Source organism: Drosophila montana, unplaced genomic scaffold (assembly GCF_035044405.1).
Source record: "Drosophila montana isolate Dmon_TW-CO22-7 unplaced genomic scaffold, ASM3504440v1 contig_3285_1, whole genome shotgun sequence".
NCBI lineage: Eukaryota > Metazoa > Arthropoda > Insecta > Diptera > Drosophilidae > Drosophila > Drosophila montana.
In genome coordinates this window covers 149,898-161,441 of record NW_026998169.1, presented here as the reverse complement: position 1 = coordinate 161,441, position 11,544 = coordinate 149,898, and the positions used below count along the sequence as shown (strand labels likewise).

The 11,544-nt window shown below is 38.6% G+C and overlaps 1 protein-coding gene across 2 annotated transcripts; it reads left to right on the top strand.

Annotated features, from left to right (window-relative positions):
• The first annotated feature begins 2,697 nt into the window (after positions 1-2,697).
• On the top strand, positions 2,698-9,752 carry CYLD (ubiquitin carboxyl-terminal hydrolase CYLD). Of its 2 annotated transcripts, XM_064690780.1 has the most exons (11): positions 2,699-3,258; positions 3,322-3,678; positions 3,934-4,156; positions 6,768-6,993; positions 7,337-7,515; positions 7,738-7,892; positions 7,951-8,169; positions 8,237-8,471; positions 8,926-9,067; positions 9,127-9,323; positions 9,504-9,752. In XM_064690780.1, the coding sequence occupies exons 1-11, from the start codon at positions 2,764-2,766 to the stop codon at positions 9,695-9,697; spliced, it is 2,622 nt and encodes an 873-aa protein (XP_064546850.1). In that variant the 5' UTR covers positions 2,699-2,763; the 3' UTR covers positions 9,698-9,752. The 2 variants fall into 2 exon arrangements, with proteins under 2 accessions (XP_064546849.1, XP_064546850.1); XM_064690779.1 differs by having other exon boundaries at positions 2,698-3,258; positions 3,322-4,156.
• The last annotated feature ends 1,792 nt before the right edge of the window (positions 9,753-11,544 follow it).

Sequence of the window (11,544 nt, the reverse complement as noted above, 5' to 3'; positions counted from 1 at the left end):
AACCAATCGAGTCTACCACGAAGAAAGTGAAAGTGTGGTATCTCGGGCAAGAGTTCGTCCCACGAACTCAGATGGCCCTCGATAAACTGCGCTATCATGGTTTTTACTGTCCTGTTGGTCAGCTCAGTGGAATTCTCTTAGGGATAAGGGCCAAGATACTAGATTTCTACACGCAAGGACTTCAGAAATGGCTTGAAGCTTCAGCTAGTAAGCTGAACTTCATTTTCAAACACGAACCTTTTAGTGATCAGGTGTACCGTTGTAGTTTCCCGGCCGTGGAAGCATCATGACATTCCCGCTGCCACTGACCACTATGACTGACCACTACACAAATTTTCCAGGGAATATGGTCCTCGTCATCCGACCAGTGCCCAAAATGCTTTTTCTCGACATAATCGGAGCACTTGTCAGGTTCCTCGGCGATCCAGACACCTATACTCGCGACCAATTTGCAGGGGGACTCTGCTACCACTGCTTGCTGATAGGTCTCTGGAGGATGCCTTGATTGTGCATCAGCCAAGACATTGAGCTTGCCCGTCGGTGGGCATCAAACTGGATTTGCTAGAGTTCCAGTGGCCACCAACCAATTTAGTTGAGCCATTTGAATGCCAGGTGATTCGTGATCACGGCAAAGCGGTACCTGTCTTGGTAGCAACGAAGCTTTCTGATCAACTACACGATCGCCAGGCACTCCTCCATAGAGGAATAGTTCACCACGGCCTTCAGCAACTTCCGACTCACGTAGGCTATCAATCGTTCCTGCCCTGTATTGTCTTTCGCCAAACTCACCATACTCGCCGGCGTCGGTCTGCAATACGAACCTGGCGGAAAATTCAGGACAAGCTAAAACAGCGGTAGTCATCAGGCTCTCCTTCAACTGACGCAATGCTTGCTTCTGTTCGCCGACCCAAGATCATCTCCTACCCTTCGGCTTCAGGTTCTCCGGATCGTTCCGTATCCCCTCCTCGCTTTTTACGTACCCAAGGTAGGCTGACCTTTGCCTGAAAAATGTACTCTTCTTTCCATTTAACCTTAGGTTGGCTGCTCTCAACCGGCGGAACACCTTCCTAAGATTCTCAACATGTTATTCTCGCGTCGCCCCTATCACCACAATTATCTTACTAAGCTTGCTTAAAAGTAGCACATGCCGAGTGCAAACCAAATGGCATCACCCGCCGTTGGAACAAGCCTCTGTCTGGAACTGTAAGCGCGGTACAGTCTTTAGTGTCTGCTGCCTTCAAATCTAGTGTAGAACTAAATCGGGCATGACGCAACCGCTCTAGTAAGTAGTTGCTCCGACGGACCGCCCCTGTACGGGGAATTTACCCTGCGTTTCATCTCCACCGAAGACCACTCTTTCCTAAGACTGATGACTTTCAAAGTTGCTTTGACCGCTCCACTATAGCAGCTACTCCCGATCTCCTGTCTCTCTATGATTAGGGCAGAGTCGTTGCTACAGCCCTACCCGCTTTTGGGACTCATCGCACACAGAGAATCAATGTCCAGGATAATCCAGCATGCAGGGCGTGATAAGCATGGGTATTCTGATCACTTTTCCGCTAGGCCAACCTATCACCACAGGACCTTTCGTACCTGACCGTTTCCCGCATCCGAGTACCAGCTACTCCTGCCCCGATTAACGCATACCCAACAAAACACAACGCGCGTGCTGTGACATTTCCTGGCGAAGTGTCCCTCCTGCGCACACCTGACTGTCCTGCCATAAACGGAGCCTGAGTTCGATGAGTGACCTCCGCGTGAGCCATTTCAGGTGGAGCTGGGTTCCTTCCGCACGGACCTGTCGTTCGGGACACACTGGGTGGACACCGGAATGTGATGCTACCCTGTCGGCTGTACCAACCTCCCAGGCTTTGCGCTGAACGGATTTACGGTGGCCTGACAGCCATTTGATTTACCTGGTGTGCTTCATAAGATCCCGCAGGTCTATTATATATACGTTGAATACTTCGCCACTTCGCCATTTATTTGTTCACCCAAAAATAAAACCAGCTGCCGCTGTCTTGCTTGGCGGTATTGACGGTCCGCTTTTTACCGCAAGCGAAAGCGGAATTCGTCCCACTGTCACCGTACAGCAGCTCTGCCAAGTGTGTTAACCTTTAAGCGCGCGCTGATCTTTTCTGAACGTACCGTTACTTAACTAATCCCCTCAAAGGGTTTATTAGTTTAGGGTACTTCCGACTACTAAATATCCAAGGTTTATATTTTACGCATGCATATTTTATATTTTGTTTTAAAAACTTTTTTTTGGCACACCTGCGGGCTTTAAGCCGCAAAAATGTGCAGAATGGGAACAGCCCCAACAAGTAGTGCACTTGCCAAGCCAACAATAATGTTAATATATCAATACAAACACGATCAATGTACATAATTATTAAAATGATTCGCCAAACCCATCGTGTCACCCGTGTGGGCTATAAATATGGCCCGTTTGTTCCCCCCAAGCCGTAAAGGTATTTGTTATCTTCGCTTACGTTTTAATTGTCACCAAAGAACGGCTATTTGTTGCTGTAGATATATCGATAAATTGCTGCTCATGATAATGCCAGTAACAGTGACAACAAGTTATAAGTCCTACAATTGCTTTGCACGTATAAACGTTGTCGCTGAACAATTCCAAACAGTGACTTAAGTAACTATCGATAACTATTCGTTTATCTGTTTCATTCAACTTTCATTAAACTTATTTGTTATTAGTAATCTTTATTTTGAATTTAGATTATTTATATATGCTGGTAGATTTTGATGGAAACTAAACAAAAATATTCCAAATATGCGCTCATAAGTCGTCAGATTGAGCTTATTTCTTCCTCAGATGTTGACTGCAATGTTAACAATTCCAATGCACGTACTGACAAGCTAATGGTGTTTCCTGGGTCATCAATAAAGATTATTGGGACTCCAGACGGTAAAGAAAGTGAGAAATGTATTGTTCAGATCTTAGATTTCAATACTTATACAAATTCGCAATTTTACGAAATCAAGTCAAGCTATTTGGTAAGAGTAGCAGACGATATTTGGCCATTTGTCATCAGCATTGCAAATCTGGAAAGTCGATTGCGTCTGGTGTGCAATAAGGAACAATGCCTCTGGTTGACTACTTTGAAGCTGAACGATCTTGTCACTGTACAAGGCGAACTGTTTAAAAAGGGAAATTTGTGCTTTGATTGTATTGTGCGCTATATCGGTCCAGTGGAGGAACTGAATCCCGTAGGATACTTTTTTGGACTGGAAATTTTGGTGCGTATAAATCGTGTGTCATAAGTAAACTGTTGTTAGGTTAAATATATCTATATATTTTAGCATCTGAATAGTGGACACTCGCCGCAGGCCAAGGACATTCCGTTCGCAACAAAATACTTGAATTGCGAACCCTATTTATCAATATTTGCCACAGCGGATTGGATAGCTCCCGTCTCCAGTGAACTTAAACATAAGTTATCTGCAAAAAAGCTTATGAATGATACTATTGAACGAGTGTACACTGCCATATTGCCAGCAACCTTAAATCTTCATGCTCAGCGAAGTGATAACAAGTACAAGAAACGACAGCCTACAGCTCAGTTTTATGATTGCTTGCCAGGCAAAAGCACAGATAAACAGGAAGCCGAAACAATGACGGAGTCTATCAAAACTGATGATCGGATACCCATAAACGAAGTAAATAAATGTAATAATAAAGATCTTAAAACATATTTAAGCAATTTTCCGGCATCTTCGGAGCGAAAGAGCACAAATCAAGCAAAAAGTTCGACAAGCCTTCGTAAAAATATTGCTACCGACAAAGATCTATTTGGTATAAAAAATAGAACGGAATCAAGCATTAATGAAAGAGATATTATAATCATAAATAAAAGTGACATTGAAGAGTCCACTAAGAATGAGCATAATGTATTCATTGTTAATAATCCTCAGGAAAAAGAAAACGTGGACTTAGCCGATTTGCTAGGAACGAATTGGCCAACAAATGCTGGAGGAGCTGGCATGATGTTAAACAGAACACAATCTGCAACGAAACCTTCTGACAATAAATTGGAAACATGTCTACCGTCTAGTTTAACGTGTGAAAGTTTTTCCAAAAATAATGAAAAATGTCCGGACGCATCTAGTTCACCTTTAGATGTCAAATCAAATCTTGGTAAGAACTAGAATATTTTGCGCTCTAAGTCCACTTATCTTATAGGAAGTTTCGAAAAAAAACTGTCTGTCTGGAATCAATGTTTTCCGCTTATTTTAAACTCGGGGTGTCAAGCTTTTAGTCAATAAATAAATTTTACAACCTATTACAACCTAAAATTCAATCGAAGTGGATTTTTCCCAACGCCTAACGGATGAGAAGTAAAAAAGTTGTGACCAGATGAAACTTAAAACTTCCACCAAAGAAATCTTTGGTGCGTACATTCCGGCCAGAAGGAGTGCACATTGTCAAGCACGTGTCAAATGAATTTTCCTATAGATGCTTCTTCCATTAGCCCCACTAAATATAAAATGTGATCGTGGTTTACTTTGGTGTTTATTGTCCGAGCTTAACGAAAACATATGGTGGGTTTGTCTAACGTACGGGCGAATTTAACATACAAGCTCGGTACTACTTGCACTTTAGCAGAATTTGGTCGAATAATTTTCTCTAGTATATTATTAGTAAGTAATGTGCTTTTGAAATAATTGTACCTAACTGTTACTACTTTGTAAGCAGAGCACAGTTGGTTGCCTCCACATGGAACAATACTTTCAAGCGAATTTCATTAAGAATATTTAAGAGACACGTTAGCTATTTAGAAGAGTAATTTAATGTCGGCAAATTCTCGCGACATCAATTGCAGGGCTCTCAATTTGTTGTATTCATTTGCACACGTTTTTGCGAGTGCTCTCAGTATTCGATTAACATTTTTGTTTTAAACTTGATTCTAAATAGAAGTCTGTGTATTTGACGTGTGTGTTGTTTAATTTTTTATTTACATATATCAAAACTTTAAATAAAATCAAAGCGAGAAAAATGCAACGGGCCGAAAAATCCAGAAATATATTTATTTATAGACTTACATTTTGTACACGTATAAAAAGCACATGAATCTTTTTTAGAATATTGGCCATAAAAATACTACATGTTGTCCGTGATCAAATGAATTTTCCATAAAAAAGTTATTAATATTACGCTCTTCTTACACATTTGTATCTTCAATTATTTCCAACGAATAAATCATTCAAAAAATTTTTTTTTTTTGTTTTTAAATAATCTTAAGCAACAAAAATTAAAAACAGGGTATATTCTAGGCAACTATTCCTAATAAGAATGCTATTTTTATATATGTAAATACAAGCAATTGGTATACACAACTTTATCGCGTAACATATCGTAAAGTGTGTGTCTTCCATTATTCATATATATAAATACGAGAACACAGTCGATTATTAGAAGTTTTTGTTGCACTTATTGTATAAAACAAACAACAAAAACATATATAAATATTCGTAAAATATGTATAATATTCCGTTGACTGTTTTGGAGTTCAACATACCGAGAAGAGAAATCTGTTTTGAAGGTATTTATTTATAGATTTTTTAATTGTACTTCACAGAGTGAGGTTTCACTGTCCCTCCTGCTGTCCTTATAGACATCTACGACAAATTTCGTGCTAGAGTTTAATTGGTCATGCAGACTGCTCATAACCTTCATAAAAGACCGGCCCAAAAATATAGTGGACACGCTCATATCCAACAATTGCAAAAATCAAGGGGGCGGGGGCGTGTACTTGTACGTGATGTACGCTCATATGTATACAAGAACACCAACGAAATAGTTCTTGCAGCGATGCTAGACCAGGACGCTTGACTACTGCTAGAGATGAAAAAAATACACGACAAGTATTCGAATGATTTTAATCGGTGATCGGCTATAGAGCTACGGCAGGGGTTATTTTTGGATGATGTGCAGAATATGAAAATATGCCACTGTCTCGCAAAATGTATTCTACACACCTTTAAGCTCAATTTTCTGAATAAATCTCTATTTCCAAGATCACAACGCGATGGTGACTCTAGCACTTAAAACCTAAGAGATTTGCTCAAAAACGATATCGATTTTTATCGATTGCTTGCAAACGTAGCAAGTTATCGATTATCGGATACAAACTCCTACTGCGCGGACACTAGGAGGACCTACGTTCTAGTTCTTATAGGTTCTGGGATCCTTGCGTTCATAATTACATACGGACGGTGAGACGGACAGGCATGGCTAGATCGACTCTTCTATTGTTGCTGATAAAGTATATATATTATTTTTGGGGTCGCAGATGCTTCCTTCTGACTGTTGCATACATACATTTCCACAAATACATAATACCCATTTTTAATAGGTTCAGGGTTTACAAATGGTGATTAAACACCCGGTCTAATTATTAAATCAAATGAAATAAGTAATGCACAAAACGCACAAAGTCTGTTTGCTTAAATTTCTAATTGTGAATCTGGACCGAGGACTGCCAATAATATTTAATAGTATCATGTAATATATAAATAATTGTAGTATTTCTAATTTCAATTTTAGTATCCCTGTGATATTATCTTAAAGCTAAATTTTCTCAAGAAAAAAATATAAGTTCAATAAGCGTTGAAGGTTCTTGTTTCCAAAATATAACTTAACTACAGTAAATATGCATAGTTAAGAGTTTACATCGGTTAAAGAATATATACGTATTTTGTGCTTGTATTAATTTAATGCTTATTCATTTTTTATATATACATTTTAGAGATAAACAATTCAAATTACCAGCAATTGTCTGAAATACCTGGGACAAAGCTAACAATAGGATCGCTCGTTGAAGTTTCTGATTCTGGACCTAGTGATTTTTATGGCGTAATTCGTTGGATCGGCATTCCTCCAAATTTAACAAACATAATGGTTGGCATTGAAGTTGAAGATGATCCAAACTTAAGGAATCTTAACACATCTGATGGAACTTATAATGGTGTTCGGTAAGTTTATGTAAAAAAAATTTGGGCCGTTTTTATATTTTTGGAAAAGTTCGTGGCAGTTGTCAAGAGAATATTTGTTATTAATCGGATATTTTACGTTTCGTTATCCGCGATTAAGGCAAAAATTGTATAATGTAGGTTTTTTTATGCCGCTAAGATGGTAGCTTTAGGCTTTAAGTTTATCTGAATGTCAGAATTTATATTATTTTTATTTATTAATTTTATTTTATTGAATGGTTTTGACCGCATTTTTTTGTCAATTCGTCTAAAGAACAATCTCCGTCAAAGTTATACAGCATAAATATATATAAAATAATCATTTTTTCTGTCTAAATTTTCCCAGATTATTTAAATGTCGTGAAGGTGGAGCTATTTTTGTGCCGTCTAATAAATGTGCAAGTGACCATAGATTTGTCGAGACAGAGGGCAGCTGTTTAGTTAACACGATATCACCTGACGTTAACGGAATCAAATTCGGCCACGTTGATTGTCCACCAGTGTTAGGTGCTGTTCCACCATTGGGTAAGTGTAATAACCATCCTTCCATAAGAAAGTACATTTGCAGGGTTTTGATTCATAGAACGCATTATATATTATTTAATTATACATTATGTATAAAATGCGTGTTCTACAATCGATATTTGTTGACTAATTGTAATCTCTCATAATAAAACTATTGTGCACATTTAATTTGTACACGGTCATTCCATATATACTGATTTGTTTATTTAATAATTTTTTTAGGAGTGCAAAATGTAGATGAATTAGAAGAGATATGCGGAAAATTTAAAGGCATTCAGGGACACCACAATTCGTGCTATTTAGACGCTACATTGTTCTCAATGTTTACTTTTTCCAGTGTCTTCGATTCCATTTTATATAGAAGGCCAGACCCGCAGGTAATTCTAATCCTCTAAATAAACATAATTTTTTTTAACATTTATTTTTTTATTTTAGGATATTTCACATTATAGGGCTGTTCAGAATGTTTTACGTGATGAGATTGTTAATCCATTACGAAAGAATGTTTTCGTTCGTGCTGATCGTGTCATGAAACTGCGTAAATTTTTGGACCAACTTAGTTCAGTAAGTGGTTTGACCAGCGAGGAAAAAGATCCAGAAGAGTTTTTAAACAGTTTGTTATCCCAAATAATGAAAGTGGAACCATTTTTAAAAGTACGTTTTACTTTTTATAATATATTGAAATATAATAATATAATATATACAAATTTGTATCTTTTAGCTAAGCTCTGGACAAGATTCTTATTTTTATCAACTGTTTGTGGAGAAAGACGAACGATTGACATTTCCGACGGTGCAGCAACTTTTTGAACAAAGTTTTCATTCGTCAGATATAAAACTAAAAGAAGTTCCGTCATGTCTCATTATTCAAATGCCTCGTTTTGGAAAGAGCTACAAAATGTATCCGCGAATTTTACCATCCCAATTTCTGGATATTACAGATATAATTGAAGACTGTAAGTTTGCACAAAATAGTTCGATTAATTTTTTTTCGATTCACAAAGAAAAGAGTTGTGAACGTTGGAATTTAACAACAAAAAGTAAACCCCAAGACAATAACTTATTTAAACTGCGGCCCTGTTCGGCTTGATTTTCCACCTACTTTAATCTCAAAAAATAATTATTCGTTCATACAACCTTTTCCATCCAAGAGCGAGGATTTTGCGAAAAGTGTCATACACGTATCAAATAAAATTTGCAGAGATATGTAAAAATGAGTTTGACGCCAAACAGACGTCAAGAAAAACGTTCATACAACTTTGTTTTTTGAGCACATCTCTTAGGTTTTAAAGCTAGAGTCCTCACAGATCATGTATGCCTCGTTTTTAGATATTACCGCTCTATTCAGGATTTTTACAAATAAACTTTAAGTTGATATGCTATTTTAATTTCCTTTTTATATTCAATTAGCACCCCGTCAGTGCACCGTTTGTGGAAAACTTGCTGAATACGAATGTCGCGAATGTTTTGGTTGTTTGCAGGCAGGCTCTGGCCTTGATTGTACAGCCTTTTGTCAAAAATGCCTTAATACAGTTCACATGCATGCAAAAAGGTTAGTTTTTCATTAGCATAGTAATTACGCTTTGTCAAACGTGCTTTACATATTTTCAGAGCTAACCACAAATCAAAGAAACTTTCTGTACCAAGAGACTTCAAAGTAATGGCTGATCACATGATTTTGCCTAGACTTTACATGGATCTATTTGCCGTTGTATGTATAGAAACTTCGCATTACGTAGCATTCGTGAAAGCAGGCTCGGGACCAGATGCTCCATGGTGCTTTTTTGATTCAATGGCGGATAGAAAAGGTAATTTAGTTATAGTACATTTTTATTTATTGTTGAAGCTGGTCAAATAGTTATAAGAAGCTTTGCAGCTCGTACCGTTTTGAATGTGTCAGTCAGTAAGGAGACTAACTGTTAGTTTTTTAAAATATATTTCTTGTTTTGAAAATAAAATAATAATTCTTATTTTTACTTGTTCTATAGGTGAAAAAAACGGATATAATATACCTGAAATGATATCCGTTCGAGAATTGCCAAAGTGGTTATCTGACGAGGGCGCCCGACACATTAATGAAAGGTCCGTGAAGGACAAAGACTTACCTGAGCACGCGAAGCGTCTGTTTTGCGACGCGTATATGTGTATGTACCAAAGCACTGATGTTATGATGTACCATTGATTTTTTTTTAACTTTAAAATATATTTGGAACCAATAAAAACCTAAAATAATGCAATATTTACTATTTTAATGATTAGGGTATTGGCTTCATGCAAATTATGTAGATTTAAAATTTGAGATTCCCTTAAGAAACACAACAAGACTATAAATTTAAAAAAAAAATACGTTTTTGTTATGATTTGTATGAACCAATTAAGGGTGACACTTGATTAGTTTAAATGCAAATGGATAGCTTAAAGCTAAAACGCCATTTAATACCTGTAGGTCAGACGACGAGCTGGTAAGCAGCATAAAGTGACTACTAGTCAATTTGTATGGTTCTTAGACGGTAGTTTTACCGCTTTCAGAAATAATTAGACTTTTCACGAGAGTTAAGTTCAGAACCCTTTGAAGTGTGCTATTACGCACTTATCGTGTACATCCGGTTATTTACCGAATAGAAATATTCTATTTGCAAGGTTTAGGGTATTCAATTGGAACGTGTGTTGATGAGTTTTGATCATCTCACATTTTTAATATGGTATCTCAGTGTACAATATCCGAAGAGATCACATGACACTTTTCGCAATCATCTCTAACACTTACGAGATTTGCTCAAAAAACAGGATTTCGATATCGATTTTTATCGATTGCTTGGAATCGGGACAAGTTATCGATTAGTTGAACATACGTTCCAAATTGACTTCTAGTTCTTATAGATTCTGAGATTCTGATTCGGACGGACAGTCAGAAGGACATGGCTAGATCGACTCGGCTATTGATGCTGATCAATAGGCGGTCGGAGATGCTTCCTTTTGCCTGCACACATACATTATATCCTTTTGAGCCATGACTTTTGGCTCTGACTTGCACAGATAACTGTCATCTCTTCTGCTACCTGTCTCGTAAATATGCTTGAGTTGTTCGCTCTTGAACTTCTGGCAGAGTTCGCAGCACTTCACATACTTGGCGGCGTCGCAGAACATAATTGGCCAGTAGAACATCTGGACTAATCTTACAACTGATTCCCTCACGCCTTGTTGTCCGGCCGTGGGAGCTTCATGACATTCCCGCAGCACCCTCTGTCGTTGAGTATTGGCTATATACTGTTTCCAGGGAATGTAGTCCTCGTCATCTGACCGATGACCCAAATGCATATACCGTTGCCCATTTTCCTCTAAATAGTCGGAAAACTTTGCCGGCTCTTCGGCGTTCCTAGTACGCATCCTCGCGAAACATTTATAGGAAAAGTCCGGACAAGCCAACACAGTTGCATTAGTCAAGCTGTCCTTCAATTGACGCAATGCTTGCTCCTGTTCCTCTCCCTATAACCATTTCCTAACCTTCTTCAGGAGCACCGTCAGCTGCTGTACTTCAGTCGCAAAGTTGGGAACGAAACGCCTGTACCACGAAGCCATCCCAAGACACTGCCGCAACTCCTTACAATTACTTGGGGCTACGTACGCCTCCGCATCGGATTGTACCCCCCCCCCCCTCACACGTTTAATACATGACCGAGATAGACCAACTTTTCCCTGAAGAAGTATTCCGAAGACGGAATACCTCCCTAAAATTCTCGACGTTATGTTCTTGCGTCGCCCCTATCACCACGATATCGTCTAAGTAGGCGACCGCATGCGGCTCCATCTCCGGCCCTAACACCGTGTCCAATTCCCGCTGGAAGGTCGCACACAGTAAATGTAGTACGAATAGCATCACCCTTCATTGGAGCAAACCTCTCCCCGGCTCTGTGAAAGCCGTGCATTCCCTACTATCGCCTGCCATCGGTATTTTTCAATACCCGTGCTTCATATCTAGGGTAGAGATAAATCGGGCGTGGCACAACCGTTCAAGGATGTGATGGATCC

Excerpts from the sequence above, each read along its gene's own strand:
- CYLD (XM_064690779.1), top strand. The coding sequence starts at position 2,764 with ATGGAAACTAAACAAAAATATTCCAAATATGCGCTCATAAGTCGTCAG. Across the intron at positions 3,259-3,321 it reads TTTTTGGACTGGAAATTTTG|CATCTGAATAGTGGACACTC; the intron begins GTGCGTATAAAT and ends TATATATTTTAG. Across the intron at positions 8,170-8,236 it reads AAGTGGAACCATTTTTAAAA|CTAAGCTCTGGACAAGATTC; the intron begins GTACGTTTTACT and ends TGTATCTTTTAG.